Below are 25,839 nucleotides of genomic sequence, written 5' to 3'. Positions count from 1 at the left end.
GGTCAAATTCTATTTAATTTTCAATTTTAATTTAATTTTGAAGCTACATTTGGTAGATCTAGCTCCTAGAAGAATTTTACAGAGTCTGAGATACGTCCATTTGCCTCTCACATATTCCTTAGCGCACTTTGTAATAAATTATAATAATACAACATTTTTCTCTTTCTCAACTATTAATAACCACAAAAAAAGAGTAATAATAAATAAAATCTCTAGTGTATAATTGCCTAAATGTACTTTCTTTCCGTTACCGCTAACAGCACCACAATCTGGCCCGCCCTTAATTCACGGAACTATACTTGTATGAAGTGTATGTTTCGGCCTCTCCTTCCGACTTTCTTGGATCTGCGAAAACTGGAAAAGCAGTCAGCACAAACATCCGGTTAGTGGCTGCGACTACTGCTTCTGCACAAATGTTAATTAAATACCTGTCCGTCTATTAAAAAACATACGTAAATTTATGTTGTTAACAAGGAAGTGCGCTCTGCGCATGCGCACACTTTTATTATTATCATCAGCATCGCCGTCGTTGCCAAAGCTGACCGGGCCTCAAGCACACATCAGTGGCCGTGTGCCTTGGCCACCATTTGGCCATTTGGCCATTTCTACCTGTCCGCCCGTACCGCCGCCTCCTGCCCCCTGCCACCTGCCGCCACCTGGCCCCAAAGTGCTCATGGACACCATCACTGTCCAGATGCTGCTCTCTATTGCGGCAAGGCCTGTAACTGTTTGCAGCCATTTGCATATGTCGCCGAACGTTTGCGTTGTGGCTTTAACGAAGCGCTGCTGTCGCCACGTCGCTACGTTATTCGCTAATTGGTCAAGATAAAAATCGCTGGCAGGGAAGTGAAGTGACGACGTCGACCAGCCGGTATCCTCCATCCAGCATCCAGCATCCAGCATCCTCTATCATCCATTTCCCCCAGGTTATAAGAATGAGCAAGATGATGTGGGAGAGGCGTGGCTTTGGCACTGGTCATCAGCTGATACAACTACGAATGCACTATCACAAAAGTTTGCTAGAAAAGGGATTAATCATTTCTAAGCATATATTTTGTATCTAAGGATTTCATGTCCCTGCTAACTTGACATGTTATACTCAAAATTAAAATATATAACATTAAATGAACTCAATGATATTTAAAAACGGTTTTCTTAAATTTATGCACTGGCAGTGTATTATAATTTTAGTTAGAAGCTTGAAACACAATGATGGAGTCATATATGTATATCATATATATTCTTGACCAGCATCAACAGCAACAATCCATCTAAATATGTCCGGTTAAAATTTATTTTGTACACAATTTTCAAAATTTAATAAGGGGTTACATCGTTAAAATTTTCAAAAATTGAACAATTTTACTTTTTAACAATTTTAAATTGCGTATGCAGATTTGTTAACCCAATAAAAACTAACATAGGAATGCTATTTGAATTAAAACTAATGATTTTTTGTCTTAGCTATGAGTTCTTAAAATCTTTAATTTTCCAAAAAATTGTCATATAAAAATATCAATTCGAAGAAAGCGAATATTTTAATGATCGATTACCGATCGGTCCTGTATACAAAAGAATCTGCAGCTTAGTTAGTTAGTTCCCTTTCTTGTTATATGTTATTTGTATATTATTTAATATAATATTTAATTTTTAAAATTATCTTTAAGTGCACCGTGAAACAAACTGTCATCATTCTCTTAACCCGTTCCCTGTCCCCTTACCCGTTTTCCCGGCTCCCCAACCAGTGGCACTTTCTTTGCGAACCGAAAAAAAACCAACAAATCGGTGGCTGTGAGTCTCTGTTGCCTCTTTTCCGCCAGTTTGCTGTCAAATATTTGCTCAAGTGTTTCTGCTTTTCGCACCAACCCCGCCAACGCCTCTGAGTCGCCACCCATGTCAACCCTACCGCACCCCCTTTTGGGGTGGACAAGGCTGGCAATTTGCTTTATGGGATTTACTTGTAGTGGGGATAGGCGGTTTTGGCATTTTTGGGAAAGTGGACATCGGAAATTTGGTTAGCCTTAATGCATTCGAAGTGTGAGTCGTTTTTTTCTACATCTTTTTTTTAAGCTTCAAAACGAGCTGGTTTTCTGAGCGAAGATCTCTTGAGAAAAGCATACGAGTATCTCTTAAAATAAACATCTTATTTCTTGAAGCCTCACCTTAAGATTTAGCATAATTATGTATCTTGTATTTAAATCTTAGAGATAAAATTCTAGAATTTGAATGTTTTGAATAAAAATAAAAACTCACCTTTGTTCTGTACAATGGATTGCTGAAATCCCAATCTGGCGCCACAAATAAATATCCGCATTTAGAGACCTTTCGCGATGCCTACAGAAATGTTGAAAGAGAGAAAATAATATTATGTGTTAATAAAATTGATAATCATGGCTGTTGTATAAGACTCGTAAAAAAAAAACATTTCAATGCTAATTGATTTATGAAATTTAAATGACATAATTTTGACATAAACTACAGCAAATTATGCAAATATTTTTCAGAGGTTTGATAACAAACAGGCAAGTATTATAAAACCGAAAATTTATAATTCTCAATTTGCAAAATACATCAATTTAAAATCTACGTTGGCGAAAAGAAAAAACCGAAAAGGAAACAAATTTGGTTATCATATCTCGCTTATCACCACCACAAAATAAAATAAAAACAAAAGGTAAATGTGTTTTTAATTAAAAAATGCCAATCTTTTTCTTAGCCAGCCTTTTGTGTTTTTTGGTTTTTATCTTTGCCTGCTTATCGCAGCTTTTTCGTTATATATGTGGCGCACGTGTTAACTTTACCGCAACCAGGTGTACATAATGACATAGTATATATACATATATACGTCTTAGCCATGACTAATGTTAATGACGTACGAGAATTTTACTATTCCGGTCTTAGCAATCGAAAATGAGTTAATAACTGCCGCATTCTTAGTGTTTCTTTGTATTTATATATGGAAATTTTAAAGATAAGAGAACGTAATATTACGAATTTATATGAAAAAGATTAAAAGCTGTTACTCAAAACTAAAATCAAGTAATAATAAGAAGATAAAATGTTAAATAGAATGAAAATCTCTATAAATTTTTATTTTTAAAACTAGGTATTGACTTTTTTTAACATTTCTCAAACTATACTTTCAATCGTAAATGAGTTTCTAAATAGTATTAAGTAAATACAAGTATATGAAGCATATAACTCACAGCTACGAAAACCACAAGTTAATATTAAACATCGTAGTCTTATGTTTACTTACAATGTTAAATCAAGAAAATATATTAATATTTAAAACAAGATACATACAAAAATAGATAACAAGGTATACTTTCAATAAGAACAATTTTCGTAACAACAAATTCCACATACTACTGTTTATTTTGGTAATCTTATGTTTAATTAATATATAAGATCAATTTGCTTGTGATCAATTTAATCTATAAGATATTGTATCTTGTTTGGTATAATAATTAAAATAAAATATGCATAAATAATTAAATTAAAGATGATTTCCCCGCAATGCTTACAATTGCATCCCAACCAATTAAGCCACCTTGTGTCAGCGACCTTACCACCCTCTTGGAATTACCTCTAGGATGCCGTCCAATTTCATGATCCCGAACGACCCCCGATCATGTCTTGTAAACTGACACCACAAAAAAAAAATGTATACAAAACAATAAAATCACAAAAAGCTAAGGCTAGAAATGTGTAATTCGGTAGTTCCCGGCCACTCACTCGACTCGGTTTTGCCAGACTATCCAGCAACAGTTAACAAAGTTGGCCAAAAGAAACACTTCTCCCGCTTCCCTTCCACACTTTAGGAGGTCTGATCCGAGCCACTCTACTCTATATATATTACATTTTATTTTTTTCTTCTTTTTGGGGTCTCTGGCTGTCTGGTTTGCAATTACGCTGGCTAATTTTATTTATCTGGTTTGTGTATTTTCCCTAGCTTTTTTTTATTTTTTGCTGCATTTTATGATATTCTCTGCGATTTCAGTGGCTGTTGCTGTTCGGCGGTGGGTCGTTTAAATGCGCCATTAACATTGATTTATGTGAAAAGTCGCACGTTTGTATTCAAATACTAGCACTGGGGCAGAGAGAATGAGTGAGAGACTTGCAAAGTTGCAACAGTAGCAGCCTTCGTTGCAGTTGCAGTTGCAGTTGCAGTTTTGCCGTCTGCAGTCTGCAGTGTGGCAGCGGCAGCTGTCAGGCTTTCATCAGGTTAAGTCAGTCGACACGTTTTCCACATAAATTTCAATGGGTCCGAGGAGTTAAGTGACAGAAATGGGCTCAGCCTTAGTGGGTAGCACCTTCTAACGACCCGTTGGCGATCTGGCGGCTCACACGATCACCGAATTGCGATCTACTTTTGTCACATTACAAAACACCATTTGGTGGCCAAAAGCCGATCTCCAGAGTCCCGTTTGGGGCTACTCGTAGTACCCCAAACCAACCACGTAGTCTTACGCCCCACTCTTGGGGACAGGCAACACATTCGTACATTCAAACATAAATTATCAATGCCAGAGTCTGGTTCTTGTTTTTCTTGGTTTTGTTTTTGCACAAATGAAAAAACAATTGTAAAAAATCGTGACTAAATGAGTCACAATTGTCTTCCAAATTGTGCGAATTGTTATATTCGTTTTGTTGTTCTATTGATTCAACACAAGAAACAATATGCTAATGTGGCAAGGGCTTGAACCGGGCTTAAACTACTCTGATTTCAGATTAAATTTTAAGATCACAACACATGCCTTTCTCAGCTTAATTGTTCCAGAAGCCCAACCCAACTTCTGCTCTTGGGTTTACTTTTTTTTTCAGAACGAATCCAAACGACATTCTGGAAATGTATGCATCGCGCATGACGCTGCTGACACACAAAACGGGGAGACTTTCAGCTTTTCGAGGTGCGCGTGCAGAATTTTGAGTGAGCGGTTGAAAGGGGGAGCAAGGGCGTGGTTACGCCCCCAGGCGGTGGCTAATGAAGCCAAGCGCGGCTTGGCAAATGTGGGCCGGACCCCAAACAAAAGCCCCACTGATTGATCGCACCAGATCCCCAAGCGAGTGAGTAACTTGAGCACAAGTACGAATGCTAATGACAAATCAAAAGATTTTGTGGACAGGCAGAGACTTTGTTTCAACAGTGATTTGAATGGAGAATTATTTAAACATACGATAATATCAAAGTAGCAATTCAAATGTCGTAATTTTTAAATATACATATTTGAAAATAACATAAAATGTATGTAATACACGTATTTTGTAGTGAAACCAAAATTTAACCAGTGTAAGTGTCTGTTTTTGGTCCTTCGAGCCGGACAATTAAATGCTCCTTTTGAAAAAGTAGATAATGTAAAGCAAAGTTGTAATGATGAACTCTAGGCAAGCTCGAAACTAATGATTACATCTTATATTCTTCCAACTTGTAAGATTTAAGTACAGTAACTACTCGATAATATAAAGTCATGCAAACGAAATTACACACAAGAGACACAAGTAAAGATGTTACTCTTAGGCTCAGTTCCAGCCTCATACTTACTGGTTCCGTTCGCTGTTGCGCAAGCGTGCAAGATACGAATAGAGAATGCATTCGGTTAGTTATAGAATTAAATAGTATTGGAGGGGAAAAGTCTGGGATGGAGTGACTGGAGGGAAGAGACAGTCCAAATGACTCAATTAACGGCGGTGAAGATGACTGCAATGATGCTGATGCATTTTGACATTTAGCCACATTCAAGATGACATTCAAGTGGCTCGATGAAGATGAAGGCGAGTCAGTTCGAAGCTTCAGCCAAACTCCGGCTGCAGAGCCAAATGAATTTAAATTGCATGAGAGAGACCGGGTTGTTTTCGATTTAATTTGATAACAAAACCAGAGGCGAGACGACGGGTCGTCGCATACTTATGACTGTGAAATGTCAAATCAAAAGTCACGTTTTTCACTCACCGCGCGCTGATTTATTGGCAGCGGCTGGGCCATTAACTGAATTGTACCGCTGGCCATAAATTGGCTCTGAGACCCCCCTCGCTCGCTCCCTGCCTAGTTGGAGCTGTGGAAAATTTCACTTTTGCTGCAAGCCGCTGCTGTGGCTGTGGCTAATAAGCCAAAAACCGATTGACAAATAAACAATTTGTGGCAGCCCCTCCACATATCACGTATGTGCGCACACACATCTGTATTTATCCGAATACTTATACCAAAATACTGTGTTTAGCTAGTAGACTCACGCACACGTGGATCATGTCCAAGTCAAAGTCAAGCCAAGTCGAGTCACAAACCCGCTTTGGCTTTAACTTCGACTTGGACTTGGAGTTGTAAGTTGGAGTGGAAAGTTGTTTGCAGCCTCGGCCTCTTGAATCTCGTTGAATCTCTTGGGCTTTTGACTCAATTTCAGCCTCAGTCCCAGTCCCAGTCCCAGCCCCAGCCCCACTGCTGTTTGCTTATTTATTTTTTGTTTATTTATACATGTGTATTTTCAATCTGGACGCTGCAGTTGTTGTTTCGCTTTGAGTTTCTAAGTTGCGGCTTAATAGGCAAGCGGCAATAACCGGCGGACAGCCAGCATCCTCAGCCTCAGTCGCAGAGATAACAACAACAACAGACTAAATCATCATTAGCCACCACCATCCAAATGGCAACAGGTTTTCCGGGGTTGCGATCAATAATTTCTGCATTTGGTGATCTCTGATCAGTAATGTCAGTCAAAACCAACAAATGATATTTCTTTCAATTTTAACTATATAATTTAATAAGGGAATCTAGTTAAAAATTCATACCTAGAGCTCGTTTTTAGCCTGTCAAAGTGCTCTGATAACTATTTGTCCCTCAAAAGATTTTCACCGGATTAACTTATTGTAAATGAAATGCATATCCTACCCTTCTGAAATTTTTTTCAATAACTAGGGCTATTAACTGAACCGATTAACTGCCGATTAGTGCCGAAAAAAGCACATAATTGGCCTACAAGGTGCAACCTCATAATTACTTTGGTTATTGCAACCACTTGAATCACCTGTAAGTCTTATCGTATTCTTCAATTGGCCAGGGAAAATTCCCTTTTTCAAGCCGAAAAAGATGTGACAGGGACTCTGGGTCCCTGTCAAAGTTACGTATCACTTTGACACAATAGACACCCAAAATTTCGTAGCTGGGACTTTATTTGGCAGTTTAATTGTATATTGATCTTAAGCAAAAACTTGTAAGATTTAAAGCATTATGCAATTTAGGTCTATATTCTATTCAAATATCTATTTCTAAATCGACTAAATCGAAAATAACTTTTTTATTTTTATTCATTTAACATTTACATAACCTAGTTTTATAGGGACATGGAATTGTAATTGACACATTTCATTGAACACTAATACTAATAAGTAAAATACCTCCAGCAACTGAGGCTTATCTCGAGAAAAATGTTGTGAGCGAATTGGAATAATCTTTCCTTATAAGCAATGACTAAAAACAAATTATTTTTCGTATCAATTTTGTCGATTGGTTTGTTTCCAAAAAACACAATTAAATTGTGAGAAAAGCTTTCTTTGCCGACCATGAATCGAATCTCTTTCGACTCTGAATAAAAACGAAAGTGACTGCCCAAAAAGGGCCGCTGCTGATTTTAGCCCACGATTAAGCCAATGACGGCTAATCTCTGGTCATTCATATGTATAAGTATACGCTGTCGTACCTTAACCACGGCCACGCATGGCAGCAACTCTGACATGAAATATGATTAATAAGTTTCGCACGCTTATTAAGTCTCCCACTCCTGATCTCAGGGGAAAAAGACAGAGACCAGAGATGGCAGATGAAAGTGGTTTGCGATCAGTTAAGACACTGGTTGATTGACTCGGCTCATAAGGGCTTTTGGATGGTATAATGCAATAGTATAAAACAGGAGGGGTTTTAAAGGTTGTCTTGAAGTAGCCTTGGAAAATTTGGTGTCTTCTTTCTTAAATAATAAAAATAATTGGATTAAATCTTGAAGGGGGTAAACTAAGATTTTAAACAACCAAAAACAAATCTGTTTTCAGAAGGACATCTTCACATAGATATAATTTCTATATAAATATGATTAGTTTTGAATGAAAACTTTTCAGAACTTACGATCTTACTATACATTCTACTTATCATCTTTGATGATATTTAGTAACTTGATTTATAGAAATCGAAAATACCTCTGAAGACGTATTCAAGGGTATCGAAAATCGAAAGCAAGAAAGAAATCGAAAGCGAAAATGCACAACGCAAGCGAACCTGAAACAAGAGAGACGAACATCAAGTGCAACACACTGATGAACCGTCGCGTCGTCGAGCGGCGGCCAAAAGGAGCAGTGGCGCAGTGCAAAAGGGTGCCGAAAAGGGGGGCTGCGCCGCCGCAAAGAGTGGCAAGTGTATGGCACGGCATGAAAAATACGGTGTGCGGCATGGCATTGGGTAGCAAGTGTGACTGACCAGCAGCTGAGAGGCAACTGCAGTTGGAAATGAAAGCGAATGCCGAATGGCTCGGGTCTGTCTGTTGTTGTTGGTGTGCTTGCTTGGTGTTATTGTTGGTATCGTTGTTGTATCATTCAATGGTTCAGTGCACGGAGAGAAATAACCCAATACTTCTGGTGAAAATTTTAAACAAATAAATACGAATTTATAGAGACTAGTTAGGATTTGAAGGAAGACTTTAAAGAAAGTGGTGAATTTCTTTATTAACCTGTCTGATAAAGTATGAAATAGGTACAAAAACAATTTTAAAAAACTATACAATGTACAGTAAAATCTACTATTTTTTGAGTAATTTATCCGATTTAAGAGAATTCTTTATAATGATATTTAATAGAAAGATCAGATAAAAATAGTATTTCCAATATTTAATATAATAACATCAACTTCCTCTCGTTGTAGAGCCTCTAAAACCTTTCAATAAACTCAGAATTTGGTACAAAAACAATTAAAGAAACTAGATAATGTAAAACAAATTACGATATTTGTTTATAATGATTTTTTTAAGTATAAGATATCAGTTTTTGTAAGCTTTAATATCATAGCGAACCGCATAGAATGCAATCTTTTATTCTTTTGCAACCTTTTAAGCCTCTATAAAGTGTGTTAGATCAATAAGCAACTTAAGTAATTTAGAAAAGCCACAAATATGCATACACTTTCCCTAAACACCATATAAAAAATTTGTACTAAATAATTTAAAACAATGCGTTATCAGTTCTACTAAAAATATTCCCTGTGTGGCGATCGCCTGCGGTGCTTGGTCGCGCTTCAAGCTCCATTTACGAAGCTCAGAAAATTTATAAAAAAACAAAGCGGATCGAAGCGAGGGCCAAAACAGATAAGTCCCAGGGAAGGGAGGTGAAAAACCCGAAGGGGGCAGACAGCATGTCTGTCTTCTGGCCCGATCCGGAACCACTGCCAGAGATCGAATCCGATTCGGGGCGATGCAATGCATCCCCACATCCGACCAGTTCTGCCAGCAATGCCAAGAATTTCGCCTGTCCCTTGCCCTCCGCCCAGCTAGAGCGGGAAAGTTTCTTCTTTTTTGGCCTTACTTTGTTGCTCATTCCATGAGTGCCCCGGGAAGTTATTAACATAACATAATATTGACTTGGACGGGCCCCGTGACCATTGTGTAATATTTAAGAAAACATAAAGTATTGGAAATTTCGTTTTCTGGTTTTCGCTCTTTCTCTTTGCCACGATCACCGTCGAGCAGTTTCACTTTCGTTGGAAGCTGTGGGAAACTGCATGTGCCTCATGCTGGGCCAATGCACCGGATCGCATCTGTTTCGATGAGATCACCTGCATGGTTGACATCGTTTAGGCCAGGTAATTAGTCATCATTATGGAGTGGAGAAAGGGCAATGGGATGAGATAAATAAATATAAATAATATGGGTGCTTCCGTTGAGACCAATATGGTTTCGAAAGGGAAATCGATCCTCAACTAAGGTTTGATATAAAGTCTAACAATAATTATGTGCATTAAAATGTAGATATAAATAAATCAAATCTACAGAGCTATTTTTGTTAATTTCCTCATTATTTTTATAACAAAACCAAAACAAAAATCTAACCGCAAAATCAAATTATAAACCCAAAATTACAACCCCAAATGATAACAATTAAATCCACCTTGATGAGGGCTCAAAAAGAAACCTCAGCCCCAAAAAATGGCTAATTAAAATCTCAAATAAAACTCATAAAACGCAAACAAAACAAGTAATAAAGTTATAAATAATAGAAATGAAATAAAAATCTAGTCATTCCGATAGCCATTCCTTTGCTGTTATATAGGGGAAATTACAATAGAAAAACTGTTTGAAATTGATTTTCTTGGAGGGGGAAAAACAACGCACTGGCAGCCATAAAAAATTACAAAACAATTGTTTAAAGACAACATTTCACTTTCAATGAACGGGGGCAGAGGTGAGGAAAGGGTGTGCTGGACACTGGCTTTTATTGGTGGCTTCATCATCTTTCGCATCCAAGAGTGGATGCTGCGTGGATGAGATGTGGATGCTGGTCGTTGCCTCTTCATTTGAAAGCGCGAGGCATTTGAAATCGACGTTCGATGGTGGAAAATCGTGCAAACGGATTCAGGTAAGTAAAAGTAAAAATCACCTTCAACGTTTCTTTAGCTTCTTGTGCGCCGTATATGTTTGCATTTGATTGTTTCTTTTTTGTTTAGTGTTTTTTTTTTTTTTGTTATACGAGTACGGGTACGGTTTTTTGCCTTTTTATTTTTATTGCCGCACATGAGTTTGCAAGTTGCCGCGATCCAAAAGCAAGACTCCCCATTCGACTCCGCTCCAAGTTTTTGGGGCGATAGACATCGCACATACACCAGCTCGCACAGGTCGTGTCTGGCGACTTCGACTTCGACTTGGACTCCATGATGCCAATCCGACAAAGACGCAGACGGTATTACAATTCATTTAGAAATGCATTTAAAAATACATAAAATACTCCTGGCTGCCGATTGTGGCAGCCAGAGGGGAGTGGTAAGTGCAACCATTGAAATTGAAAGGGAAAAGAATGCAAAAATGAAATGGAAAGTTTCGCCAAGTGTTCACAGTGCGATCATAGCCATATATTATATGTATATGCATCCTATGTGCAGGAAAAACTGGTTTCATCGTAGGCCAAAAACATATGCCACATTTAAAGGATTTCAAGTAAAGTGTTAATGTAATGCACATTTACTGTTGATCAATAAATAAACCGAAAGCAATTGTTTAACAATTCAAGCAGTCGAAAAACAGAATTTTGATTAAATTCAACAAAAAACAAGAACGGAAGCTAACTTCGGCACGCCGAAGTTTATATACCCTTGCAGATAGAACTTCTATGAATAGGAATCCATACAATATAAATTATATATATTTGTGTTAAAAAACAATGAAGTAATACCTGCTTTCATTTCATTCACCTATACATATCATATTTGCAGTTTTACATTCACAGATTTGCATTTTTCCTCTACATCAAACGATCGTTTGTATGGCACCTATATGATAAAGTCGTCCCATTTTTATGAAATTTGCCACAAAATTTTAGACTTATATAAAATGGCTATACCTCAAATTTGATGAAAATCAGCTGAAAACTAAAAAAGTTATAAATTTAATTGTATTAATTTCTCGATCGTTCCTATGGGAGCTATATGATATAGTCGTCCAATTTTCATAAAATTTTACACAAAATTTTAGAATAATATGAAATGGCTATATTTCAAATTTGATTAAATTCTGTTGAAAACTAAAAATGTTATCGCCACCGCGATTGTCAGTCTTCCGACAACAGCCACCGCCATTCTCATTCCTCTCAAATTTCTCGATCGTTCCTATGGTAGCTATATGATATATTAGTCCGATTTTCATAAAATTTTACACAAAATTGTAGAATAATATGAAACGGCTATATCTCAAATTTGATGAAAATCTGTTGAAAACTGAAAATGTTATACCTTTTAATTGAATTAATTTCTCGATCGTTCCTATGGGAGCTATATGATATATTAGTCCGATTTTCATAAAATTTTACACAAAATTGTAGAATAATATGAAATGGCTATATCTCAAATTTGATCAAATTCTGTTGAAAACTAAAAATTTTATAATTTTTTTTGTAAAACTTTTCCGATCATTCCTATGACAGCTATATGATATAGTCGTCCGATCCGGCCTGTTCCGACATATATACAAGTGAGAGTATATAGAAGACTAACTGCAAAGTTTCATTCAGATAGCTTCAAAACTGAGAGACTAGTTTGCGTAGAAACGGACAGACGGACAGACGGACATGGTTAGATCGACTCGGCTGTTGATCCTGATCAAGAATATATATACTTTATATAGTCGGAGGTGCCTCCTTCACTGCGTTGCAAACTTCTGACTGAAATTATAATACCCTGCAAGGGTATAATAAATACAATATAAGATTTTTGGTACTATAAAATTTATCTTAGAGAAGCTTTATTTAAACAAAATATTTTTGAAATTTTTTTTAAGAAACCTGTCAGAATTGTACCTTCGAAATTTGCAGAGAGACCCTTTACAGATAAATTTTCAATTTTATAACTTAAATGTTGGTAATCCTCTTAAAATTTTGATAATTAATTCATATACTTAATTTGTTTCGCTGCTTAAGAACTATATAGTTTATGTGTTATTTATCGTTGACTTTGTTGATCAACATACTTTGCTAACTTCCAACTGACTTAAGTTCTTTGGAGTTCTCTTCAGACTTTCTTATATCCAATGATTTGATCTTTAAATATTACCATTTTTCAATATCTGTCTTTCCCTATAGGCACTCGCAATATGACCAGCATTATCATCCACAGGACAATCGAAACTTGCCACATCACTTGCGGCTAGTTATGTTACCAAACCTCCAGCAATCATCATTATTTATGATATTGCACAACGATAATCTGTAAACATAAAAGGGAAAAACTGAAAAACCCACAACAAGAGGGGACCTGGGACCACCTGGATTGATTGTTTTTTGGGTACATAACTATATATATATGCATACCAAATTAATCATCTGTTCGACTTGAGAGTGAGAAAGGGCTAAAAGGAGATGGTTGACAGATGACCAACAACAAACGATTCGATGTCGTGCCCTTGTGTGTCAAATTCATCATTAAATGTCAACGCTTCGGGGGACCTTATGCGAAACTTTGCAAAATAAAAAACCAAAAACCGATACAATCCAAGATCGAATGCCGCGGCGTTGGGGAAAATCGGAGAAGGTGCAGCCAAAAAGGTTAACAACTCGATGCCAATTGAGTAACTTAACAAGGGGGAGCCACAGGGCGCGTATACGGAGCAAGACCGAGAGGAAAACGATGCTGAATGGGAAAATAAAATAAGGGAAAACGACTTGTAGATGCCCTACTAAGTTTGGAAATATTATTAATATTTATACTTTCTATTACTAGCATTCATGGGATTAACTATATTCCAGCTTATTCTATATTAAAACCAGAGAACCATACGAAATTCGATTGAAAGCTTGCCATACAATTCAAATGATTAGGAATAAAATACCATATTACCTTTGCCATATCAAACACTTCACTATTTCCCTTAAATACCTATAAAATTTATAGCCAAAAACTAAATATAAATAAATATATAAAACATACTCGTAATAATGGGCCACAACCAGGCGCCTTGGATCGCGAGAAAACTAGCAAGACTGGTAAAAAAAAAAATAATTGCGCGACTGCATATATTTTCGCAAGCACAAAAAAAGTCGACGAGACAAACCAACTCACAGCTACTTTCGTTTTTAATTTAAAAAATAAAAAAAAAAACGAAACGAAATTATGCACTGAAGGAGGAAAAGCGCCTTGTGGTTGTGTGTGTGTGTGTGGTTCGCCAGAGATCGTTGATCGTCGATCGCCGCCAAATGGCAACGAACCTTCGACAGACCGCAGTCAAGTTTTGCCTTTGAACATAAATTTTAAGCTAGGCCTTCGCGTCGAAGGAAAAGCCAGGGGAAAAGCGAAAGGGGGAAAAGCCAGGGGGGGGGAGGGATGACTTAGTATCCCCTAGTACTCGATCCCGAGTTCGAGCCCGATGAAGATCGATGATTGTCATCGTCAGCGGCTGCTTTTGCCCCGCTTGCTGCCTGTTGACACTAAGTGAAAGTGAACTTGATGGGGCCACGTCATGATCGCCGTCATTCATGATCGACTTCGTTTGATCTTGGCTTTTCGTTTTCCATTGGGTCTGCAGCGCTTTTGCTACTGCATTTTCCCTCTTTTGATTGTCCCGAGTTCAATAAGAAATATTTTACGCTTCACACTTTTCCGGGATACGCAAAATGTGGCACTAACAATGATAATGGAAAAGCGGGTGCCATGAAAGCTACGATTTTTGTAGCAAGTTTTTCTTTTGAGTTTGGGAAATTATATATTATAAACTTTATTATATAAAGAGTTGCTTTCTATATATATTAGTACGAACTTTTCTGGTTTTAAATAGAGAATACAATGAAGAAGATACATAACGCCACTTAATATTTTCAGAGCGGGATAGCTTTAAAAATACTTTCCTTTGAAAAACAGCATTAGCGTTATGCATCTTAAACATTTTTTATTTTTGATTAAACTACCTATAATTCAAATTTCTATAGGGAAATTAGATAGAAGAACGTCTGTTTAGAGGTTATAAAAATAATGATTAGTTAAACCTTGTAGACTTTTGATTATTTTAGTGGATAATAAGGTGCAAACATTATATTGCAATTTATAACCAATTGAGAAAATTGCACTTAATTATATTTATAGATTTTTTATAGAATTTTTCAATTCTTATTTTTCAAAAGCAATCCTGTATTTAAGTAATCAAGTAACCATATTTACTATTAATGAATAAACACTAGAAAATGTAATTGGTTGCACCCAAGGAATGACCTCTAACTTGATTTTTAGTGACTTTCACAACATTTTTTTGTAAACCCCTTACCAAATACCACACTTTATCTGAGACTTTTAATTATCTAGAAGCTTACGTGTGTTTAACTTTTCTGTTTTTTTTTATATTTTTTTGACCGACATAGATTAGCATTGTGAATGGCATTATCGTTAATGTAGTTGTTGCTGCGATGTGTGCGCTTACCTGCAATGAGATAAAGAAATTTGTAGAAAAAAAACGTTAGTTCGTTTATGATAAATGGTACATTTTTCTGCTGGGCCACAGCCAACATTCATTGAGTGGTGCATTGAGAGAAAAAACTGGCACAAATGACTTTATTTGAGACCAGTGTGTGTGTGTGTGTGTGTGTGAGTGTGCACAACCAAAAAGGCGGGCTTAACTTATATGGTTTTGGGGCCGATCCGGACGCGTCGGTTGGTTGTAATTACAAAATTGGTTCGGAAAACGTTGTGGAGAGAGAGAGAGAGAGTCAATGCAATGATTTTTATGAATGAAAACACACAGAGGCCAAAAACGGTTCAACGTCTGACTGTTTATGGCCCGAGCAATGTACTGCTCTAGGCGGTATATGCAGTCTTTTGGCCGGTTTCACATTTCATTCACTAGAAAAATCAGTGGCTCAATTAGCGAGAATTGAAAAAGTGGGACACAGGCCGGCGTCGGCGATGCAGCTTCCTTAACGCCCCCTTTCACTCCACTCCTCCTCCAATAACGTGTGTTATGTGACCAAAGGCAGAGAAACCTCAACAAACAAACAAACAAATAAACAAAGAAACAAATAAACGAATGAACGAACAAGTCACCGAGCCGAATTCAGCAGAAGTCTCTTTAAGTGCCGGCGTAAAAAAAACGTTAAAATGGCATTGCGCATACGCCATGTTGGCCAAGGGAGAAGAGGTCGCCGTCGTCGTCGCTGTGCTATTTAACATAATTTGGTCATGCCAAAGCAAATGTTATTACTCTAATGGCCAAGACTATATTACTTGGCACAAGCTCAAGTCCTATGAGTCTTGGAATCATAATATTACATTAGGAATAACTTAAATTTCTTTATCATAACTTTGTTTACATTGAAAATTAATATATATTAAGTAGGAAGTGATAACTGACTCCATTAGATGATTACATTTATTCTTAAGCACCATCACCAGGCGACTTAATTTAGACCCCTTAAGATTGCATCAAAAAATATTACTATTATGTATTCAACTCTTGCATTTTTCTCTCCTACAAAGGCATTCCCCAATTCTGTGTCTTGGAATTTTTCAAAAAATGTTTTTCCACCGCATTTCGAGAGTCGTATTTTTCTTTATGGCACTTCAAGCCTCAATTCATTTACGTACATAGATGGGTAGGAGTTGGTTTGCTTCTACGAATGCCAGTGTGTCAGTGGAACACAATGTGTAATGAAACGAAACTGCTGCTGCCGAGGTTTCCCTACTTTTATGGGGGTTTTTCTGGGCTTAGGCCAAAATGCAATAAAGCCCCCAACCAAAGACATTCGGTTACATAAAGACCAAGCTTATTTTTCCTCTTTTTTTTGGGTGTTAAATGTGCATCGGTTTTCAAGACGTGGGCCGAATCGGACCTATACTTTCGCTGTTATTTACGACCACATACTAATTTTGGAATCTCCGAGGCCATAAAGATTAGATTAGATTAAAGCCTGGCGGAGAGTTTCAGCTGGAGCCAAGAAATACCGCTAGAACGAGGCTTTCGGCCAGACCAAGAAACTGCAGAAAGGAGCCAACAAATTCTCGCAAGACTTCCGTCATTGGCATACAACATGACAGTTGATTTCTGTATTTGATATCCCAGTGAATTTACCTCTGTTCTTGGTCTGCTTCTGCTTCAGCAAGATCTTCCAGAAAAATAAAATAAAAGCAAAAAATATAAAGAAAAGCAAATAGTCTCTGGAGGAAAAATGTGTGATGAGTGTCGTACTTGGGATTCGGAGTCATCTTCTGTCTCTGGAAGGCAGGAAGAACGTTTCTACATCTTGGGAACCGTTAAATGTTACAATATTGAAATTTATTTTTATGCTAATGATGATGATGATGATGATCGTTGCCCGAACCGGCTTTTAGCCAATGCCAATGCCAAGATGCCGGGAACCTGGCTTGCCATGTCCCAATGTCAATTGGCCAAATGTCAAAGCAACCTAAATTCATCATCAAGCCCAGTGACAGCTTAGATGGAAAAGCAGGAAAAGTCCCCCAATGAACTTAAAGTGAGAAGGAAACAGGAATATTGTGGAATATACTTAGGGGAGAGTTCTCAAAGTTTTGTTCCTTTAAATTCCATTAGTCTAAGCTATTTTAAGACACAGTCTTGCCAATCGTGGTAGCTGCTGCTGGCGTGCTACTTATCGCAGTAGAAAAAGAAAATTTCAAGTATAAATTACCAAACTCAGCTAAGAACCTGCTGCCAAGACTTATGACCGTATTTGATATTGCCTAATGGTCTGGCTGTTGTTGTTCGCCCGACGGTCTCTGGTTTTTTTTCCTTCTATTTAATGTTTTTCCTCGACTGCAGCTTGGCTACTTTTCAACTGGAAGTAGGAGTTGTTGACTGGAATTGCTCAATTTGTGTGTGCAGTAGCAGAAGCGGCAGCACCAGCAGCAACATTGGTAAGACAAACAAAGGCAACGATGGTAGGCAGAGGCAGCGACTAAATAACAAGCCAACTCTGATGACGATGCTGCGACGCTGACGTACTTTCAGAGGAGCCCTCCCCTTCCTCCCCCTACCCTACCGTACCGCCACGTCTTACCAATCGATGTCTCTTGGCCCGATGGTGACGGCATTTCCAGTCAGGCAGCCAACATTGTTGTTGGCCCCAGCGGCAGTAACACCAACGTAGCGCGTACAGCAACCGACCACAACATTGCAATTGCAAGTTGTATAATTTATTTTATTTTTTTCTATTTGTCTTGCATAGTATACTCTTGTTAGAAAAGTGATTATAGCCAACTGGAGATGAAGTTTGTGGTATTGAAATATGGGAAACCTCCTTGAGAATTCTTAGAAATTTAACCTAACAAGTTCTTGTAAAAACTATTTAAAATAGAAGAATACTTCTCAAAAATGAATACCTTTTCAAAATACATATAGCTTTAAATATTCAAACTTTATTTATACAATAAAATTGAAGGATTTTTTTCCCATAAGCGTATAAATTTCCTATCTACAATCTTACTATTTTTTAGATTCGACATTTTTAATTTCAAATTGTATTAAAAAATAGAAAAATACACTTAAACCGAGTGCTGTAGTGACTGTTGCTGCTGTAGATCGATTCAATGAATTTAAAATGCATTTAACTTGAAATTTAGGTCAAAAGTTGTTGCTGCTATTGCTGTGTGCCGTTGCTGTGAATGTTGCTGCTGTTGTTGCTGCTGTTGTTGCTGCTGCTGCAACCAGTATCGCGTAGTATACGTTGCACGTTCATCAAGTCTGAAATATTCTCTGCGTGGCATTTGGAAAACCACTTGCAAGTTAGAACTGAGTTTCGCAGCTGACTGGTTTTTTTCTTTTATATATTTTTCGAGTTGTCGATAAAGTGCGGGAATGCCCTATGCCACATTTGCCGCAATCTCGCCTGCAATTCTAATTGCACTCTTAGCCAAGTCCAAGTCCGACTCTTACCCCTTTCTTCCCATCGAAAAAACTGTGGTGGAATTACTTCAAAACTAGTTTGCACTTGGCCACTTGTTGTGATTGCGATTTGCTGTTCGTAAATATTTATGAGCAACGATTTCGAGATTTCCAACTAAGCCAAAGCTGTGCCATGAAAAACAAAACCTAAATCAAACTAATAATTCGCTGATTTTTCCAGCTGGAAATCACCTAATTAGATGAATTTCAAGTTCCATTTGTCGTGGCCAGGCTGGAATCTAATATATCAAAGCTAATTAGTCGACATCTGGCTTCTGGCTGCCGGCTGCTGCATCGACTGAGCCTTCTGGCAACTTTCACACTTTCCATTTTCACACTCGGATATTAATCAAAAGAAAAATTAAGCACAGGCGACTCTTTTATCAGCTCTTTTTTTACCCCTCCCCCTCTCTATTTCCTTTTCTGTTTCGCTTTTTTGGTTTGTTTTGTTTCTAATTCGTTGGAATGCCTTCAATGCATTTGAAAATATAACAAATATTTTTATTGTAAATTGTTTGGGCCCCCAAAATGGGGCAACAACACAATGGGCATTGTGGCCAAGTGGAAAATAAAACAAAAGCCATTGAAAATAATAATAATAATACAAAAAGGGAGGCAGTTGACCTCGGCAAGCCGAAATTGTCTATACCCTTTTGTAGCTAAGAATGAGAAGGGGGTTTGTAAATTATTTATAGCTGGAACATAAGAACAAAGTGACACAGAATATAGAAAGACAAATAATTTAATATTTCCATGGAAAGTATTTTGTATAGTGATCGAATTTGGGAGTATATTTGTAATAATTATTTAATTAAATTTATTTCACTTGAAAATACTAATATCAACTTGCCCGAAAAAGCTGAACAAGATGGGCATTTAAGCAAAAATACTAATTCAATAGAATTTTTTCATATTTGAAGTCTACATTATTTAATACACTAAGGTACTTGTAACAAATTAACTAGAAACATAATTTTTCTAATAAAGTTTCAAATAATACCTTAGTCTTAGAATTAATACATTCCTTTTCTTTAGTCTTATTACTCAAATTCACAAATGATTAATTAACAATTTGTATCGCGAATCTCTTTATACAGTTTCGTACATATTTTCAACTTTTATTTCCTTTGTAAGTCTTACCTTGAATACATTTCATAAATATATTAAATAAACCTTATTTGAAACCCTTCAATGCAACTGACCAGTTTTGTTTGCAACATAGATTTGTTTGCCTCACGTGGCATGAACCTTTAACTCATTTTTGTCCCACTCTCACCAGAATTCTTTGTTCAATGGAAAACAATGCTTTCCACTGTGTTGCCGTGTCAAAGGAAAAGAAAATAACATATATATAAAAAAAGAAAACACTCGTAAATGGGTTGAGCGCAATCGAAGGCGTTGTCGTGTGGACAAATGCGTTTTCTGTCGAAACCCAAAAAAATTCAACTGGGTCAGAGACTCCGTTCGATGCCAAAAGAACCAAACTAAATTCAAATAAGAAAAACAGTACGCCAGAAAATCTTAGGAAAAACAAAAAGAACTTTCTACGAAGCTGCCTTCTGCGAGGAATTCTTCTTTCCTCGAGGAATTCTTCTCTGTCGTTCGAGCAGGAAGTAAATGCAGGAGGAATCAAACGGAGACAAGATCACTTTTGTGGACTTGCATTATCAAAATAGAAAAACAAAAGACCGGGGAGAAGTGCAATGGCACTGCACCGACTTGTCAATCAAACGATTGACTTTTCCACAAAATCCGCAGACAATCTCTATGCCGGCCGGAGGACGAAGACCCATGTCGATGGCCACAACGAAGACGACGATGATGATGATGATGATGATATCTAAGCCGGGCTCAACTCCAGTATAGCATCCAGTATCCAATGTCCAATATCCACCCAACTAACAGTCTTTGGTCTGAGCGTAGTTGTGGCATTTCAGCTTGGCCTTAAGCGAAAAAAATTATTCCTTTGCCTAATTTGGTTTAAATGGAAATTCCGCACACCATATTGTACCATGGACTTTAAATGACTGGGAGACGATCGAGTACCTCGACAACGATCCAACGACGAACCAAATGGGATCCAAAGACTTTTGGTTTCGTGTCTTGGCTCTAAGTGAACTATTTTTGGTATTTTTCCCTTTACAATTGCGGAACGTTAGCGATTTGGCCATGGGTCCCTAGACCAGCAGGGATGCGTTACTGCGAAATGATTTACGATCACGATAAAGAGATTAAGTAAAGGAAACTTTAGCAATCAATTCAAATCAAGAGAACAAGAATGAATCCAGGTAATGAAGGTAACCCAAGCCAATTGAATAATTTAATACGATTTGAATTCAAAAGCAAAATAGAGTCATTTGTATGATAGAGACACATTTCATCTTAATGAAATGGGCGTCATTATAAACTAGTTGTGATTGGTTTTAATTAAAACGAACTAACTTTTAATAAATTAAGTCAATCATTGCATCTAAAGTTCTGCATAAAGTGCATGATTAAGAGATTTAAAGCTCAAGTATCGTGACTCAATCTCATTTATTTACGTAACTTGGCTGTATTCAGTTTTTAATCCTTTCTCCTCTGGCACATCCTCCGAGTCTTACGATAAATTCGCTGCTATAGGCTGGATTAAATATTGCCAAGAGAGTCAAAGACCAAAAAAATGCATTTAATCCCACCCAACCATATAATTTATAAGAGGAAAGAAAAAGGAGACAAACAAAAGTAAAAGTACAGAGTGGAGAGCCTATAAATACCACACATGGAAACCCCAAAAAGACAGATTGAGATACCTTCGTACATATAAAGTCGTATATATTTTTAGGGACCCTGACTGCAGGCAGCAACGCATGTGGCCTGGCCACATTTGAACTTTAACACACGACCGCGAGAGGCACAATAAAAATTTCAAGTTTGTCCAAAAGATATATATATATATATAGTATATATGTGTATATCTGCTGCCACCACGGGCAAAGATCCGCTGATCCGCGGGGTCAACGTTATAAAATCGCAAGCAGCACCACCACCAACCACCAACCACCAGCAGCCACAAAAAAAGGCAGCAACAAGCAAATAATTTATGGCCAACTTGATGCATGGTGGCCATTTACGTTATGGACTTATCCAAGGGAGCTGGCGGGGTGTGAACTGCGCGATCAGCAAAACTGCAATTGAAGTGTATAGCTGAGAGCACACAGAAAGAAATTTAATGTACAATTTGATTTCGAATTGAAATATATTTTAATTTAAGTCTGATCTTAGCTTAAGGCTGTTTTGATTTTCACATAAATCGGACAAATAGATATTTATTTATACTTATTTTTAGAAAGTAATGGAATATCTATATGGCTTTCAAATTGAAATATATTCAATATTAGTCTGGTCTTGGCTTAAGGTTGTTCTGATTCTGTACATAAATAAACAAATATATATTTATTAAAACTTATTTTTAGAAAATAGTAGAATATCTATATGAGTTGAAATTTAAAGATATTAAATTATAGTTCAGTATTCGCTTAAGGCTCTTTGGATTCTTTACATTAATGAAACAAATATATATTTATTTATAATTAATTAAAGAAAGAAGTGGAATAGCTTTCAATTTGAATTATATTACATTTAAGCTAGTCTAGTATTAGCTTCAGGCTGATCTGATTCTTTACATAAAAGGCACAAATAGATATTTCTTTATTTTATTTATTTATTTATTTTATTTTTACTGACTAATTCTTTAAAAATCAAGGTTCCTTTTTGCATTCTGTCTGCATATATATGTGCAAAAAGTTTAAAAGTAGAAAAAACCGATGACGCATCGTCTGCGTCTGCAATGAATGCACTTTTTCCTTTTTGCAATTTGACTTTTGTCTAGAATAAAAACCAAAGCCAAAGCAGACGAACTGTCTTGTTGGCTGATCTTGAAAGAAATGTGGATCGGGGCTGTCTGTTTTTTGCCTTTTAGTTAGTTGTCAATAGACAATGAGTCCAAGAAAAAGAGGAAGTCAGAAGTAAACATACTCCAAAGCAGATGTATATAAACTAAAACAGCTATATGTATGTAAACTGAAGGAAATCTTTGTAAGATTGTTACCAGACAAGTTTTCCCATTCATCTTGCTTAAACTAAAAATAATAATTAATTAATCAATGTCCAAGGGATTTTGCTAAATGACTTCTCATCTGCTCTTTTATCCTCTTATTTTTTGGTTCTTAATTTTGGGTTAATTAGCATAAACGCACAACTGCATTTCACCAACTGAAAAGAACAGAAATCTGTGTCATCCGGATGATGATGATGATGATGATGGGGACGCAGACTTTTGCCATCAGAATGAATCGTGCACCAGCCAAAATGTTCAACCAATAAAAATAAACATTTCGAAATACTGAGAAAGAAACGCACATTGATGTTAATTATTTTGCCAGTTGGCTGCAGCAGCCAGCAGCAAAAAATCCCCAAAAAAAAATATGTTTATTTTTGCAAAGTCTCCTTCAATTGTGAAATGAGCGCAAAGTGCATATTAAAATGTCAGCAGTTGGACAAAAAGATGGCCAAGACAGGCGGCTGGCAAAGTCAGGTTAACGAAACAAAAATAAAAAATATATATCTTTTCCAAAAAATGTGCAAAATTACAGTGCCAAAAACGACCAAATTTGGCAAAAGCAACCAAAAAAGAACAGCAGAAAATTATGCGACACAAAAATCGGAGAGCAAATAAATAAACAAATACTGTTGGAAAACCACAAACTCAGCAGAAAAAATAAATATATAAAAGCCAAACAGAAACTGTTTTTGATGCAAGATATCAGGTTGTGTGTCTCGAATTAAACTCTTCTCCTTTGGCCAAGCAATGTCTGGAGTTGGGATCCGGCCCAAGTAGACCCATTGTCGACATTCATCTGTCCGCTGTTTTTTTTTTATTGAAACCAACAGAGGCCTTCAAGTTGGCCAATTAACCCTTGGGCGGACGTGGTCCTTTACAATGAATTGATTTTTTTTAATCAAGTTTTGTAAGTTATTAAATGGAGGGGAAAAGTAAGAATAAACGTTTAGTTAAAATACTTAAAAAATCATTACACTTATATATCACACTTATAAAGCTTTATTTCTTAAGACATCGACTAGCAGGGCAGCTAATTTCCTGTCCATCCTCTGGTCACACTGGTAATGTACTTCTTATCCCTTAAGTTTTAGGTAGTGTGACCCTTTGTGTGCCATGAACTTTGTTTTGTATCAAATTTTTTCTTTATTATTTTCATAAATACTTTTTGTACAAAAATTTAACCATTATTAAGTACTTCTTTTATTGATTGCAGTACAAATAAGAACCCCACGCCCGCTTCTAGGTTAATACATTCCTTTTGCCTAGTCAAAAGACAATCCGACAATGTCGTAACTTGGCGCTAAGTTAAGCGGCTATGAAAGCCAGTTACTCCACCTCCTGATCATGTCTCAGTTGTTGTTGTTGTTGCTGCTATTGCTTTTATGGCCGCTTGGCCCGTTGGCAGTTCCAGTTTTAGCCTTTTGTTTTTGTTTTTTGTATTTTTTTGCTAAGATACTACTGCCAACGGTGGACTAGGCTCATCAATTGACAGGTAACCGCTACACTTTGGACATTGATATGATTAGCGACTTTTAATTTAACGCTTCTCTGATGCGCGTTAGAGCTGAATCCCAGGACCATGCCTTGGACTCCTCTGGGGCAGATCAGATCTGTCCGAGTTTGACTTTTGAGTCTGGCGTTTGCATTTCCGCAATGAAATAGAGGGAAAAAAGAATGATTTCAATGCCACGACGATGGAATACCCGGCAGTCATGGGTGAAAAATGTTTAGAAAAGTCGGAAAGTAAGCTTATTACTTAAATAAAATAGAAATAGAAAAGATTATTTAAAATATCTAAACAAACTCCAAGACAATCTCTAAGAAAAATCTCATAAATAGAGATATATTAGGTTCCTATTAAAACCGATCATTTTGGATTAAGGAATGAAATATCCCTTTTCTTGTTATCATCTTAAATATACTTCTTTTAAATGCATAAACAAGCACGAATTTAACATACCCCTTACTCTTCGATTACCAGGTATATATATATATATAAAATTACGAGTATATGATCCGCGTAACCGAAAACCCCGGCTCGTCCGAGACCTGAGTCGTAATTTGTCAGCTTTTAGTAATAACTTTGGACATTTACCGCAAGCGACAGCGATCGCGATAAGTTTTTCAACCTGTTGTTGTTGTCTTGCAACAGCAGCAGCAGCAGCAGCGGAGCTCTCTGCGGAGCAGATAAAAGAGCAGATAGCCACGATCCGCGATCCACCAGATACTTTTCGAAGCCACGGACTGCGCCTAATTGATTTTCGCATGCGACTTGACGGCCAGTTGTTGCTTTGGGTTTACCACTATCTCTGCCCAGAGATTTTTTTTTATTTGGTGGCATAATTATTGTCACTCATAAATTGTGAGCTCGTTATTTACAAAGTGAATTTTTGCAAATGATTTGCCAACTGCGATTTATTCGCCAACGGTTCTTCCTGGGTCTGGCTTTACTCACAACTTATGGTTTCCATAAAAATGTTGACTCCTCCTTAAAAAAAGACCCAATGACAAGAATTTCTGAAGTTGCTGAAGGGACAAAAGCTACGCCCATTGATCTAATTGATAATATAACAAGAAAGGAAGCTAACTTCGGCACGCCGAAGTTTATATACCCTTGCAGATAGAACTTCTTTGAATAGGAATCCATACAATATAAATTATATATATTTGTGTTAAAAAACAATGAAGTAATACCAGCTTTCATTTCATTCACCTATACATATTATATTTGCAGTTTTATGAATGGTCTAGACTCTAGAGAAAAAAGTTTGGGAATTCGTGCCACAGAAACTTGCCAAGCCGCTGGGCGTATGTCTTGGCCTAAAGCTAAGCCATTTTATTGATATATCTGGCAATCATATTTTATACTTTGTATATAAATGGTAATTTTTAATGTACAACAATTTATTAAAGAACCATTTGGTATTGGAAACCTTGATATCCTTTTAAAACCCTAAAATCCCATTTCCATTACATAATTTCCAGCAAGAACTAAAAAAACACTCAAAACTTGGAGGTCGAACATTATGTAAATATTTTGCTGCTTGTTTGACTTTCTTATTTATTGACTGTGCCGTTTTTTCACCCAGTCTCTACGTTGTTGCACTTTTTGTAGCCACTGTA

The 25,839-nt window shown here is 36.9% G+C and overlaps 1 protein-coding gene and 1 long non-coding RNA gene across 3 annotated transcripts in view; one reads left to right on the top strand and one right to left on the bottom strand.

Annotated features, from left to right (window-relative positions):
• The window catches only part of osp (myosin phosphatase Rho interacting protein outspread), a 74,703-nt gene that overhangs the window by 36,218 nt on the left and 12,646 nt on the right, over nucleotides 1-25,839 (bottom strand). Inside the window, 1 exon segment of the mRNA XM_086837534.1 lies at nucleotides 2,254-2,334. Coding sequence (XP_086693660.1) covers nucleotides 2,254-2,334 — 81 coding nt within the window.
• The window catches only part of LOC147642971 (uncharacterized), a 37,340-nt gene continuing 12,646 nt past the window's right edge, over nucleotides 1,146-25,839 (top strand). Inside the window, exons 1-2 of one of the 2 annotated variants that reach the window (XR_015272731.1) lie at nucleotides 1,146-10,605; nucleotides 12,817-13,573. This is a non-coding gene — a long non-coding RNA (uncharacterized LOC147642971). Of the gene's footprint in view, nucleotides 10,606-12,816; nucleotides 13,574-25,839 lie in introns of those variants that run through there. The other variant, XR_015272730.1, reaches the window with a different exon arrangement.

The sequence above is a fragment of the Drosophila serrata genome, unplaced genomic scaffold (genome assembly GCF_035046125.1).
Source record: "Drosophila serrata isolate PLE 108 unplaced genomic scaffold, ASM3504612v1 contig_311, whole genome shotgun sequence".
Classification (NCBI taxonomy): Eukaryota; Metazoa; Arthropoda; class Insecta; order Diptera; family Drosophilidae; genus Drosophila; species Drosophila serrata.
Note: the sequence above shows the minus strand (reverse complement) of the source record. Positions and strands in the feature narration are given on the sequence as shown.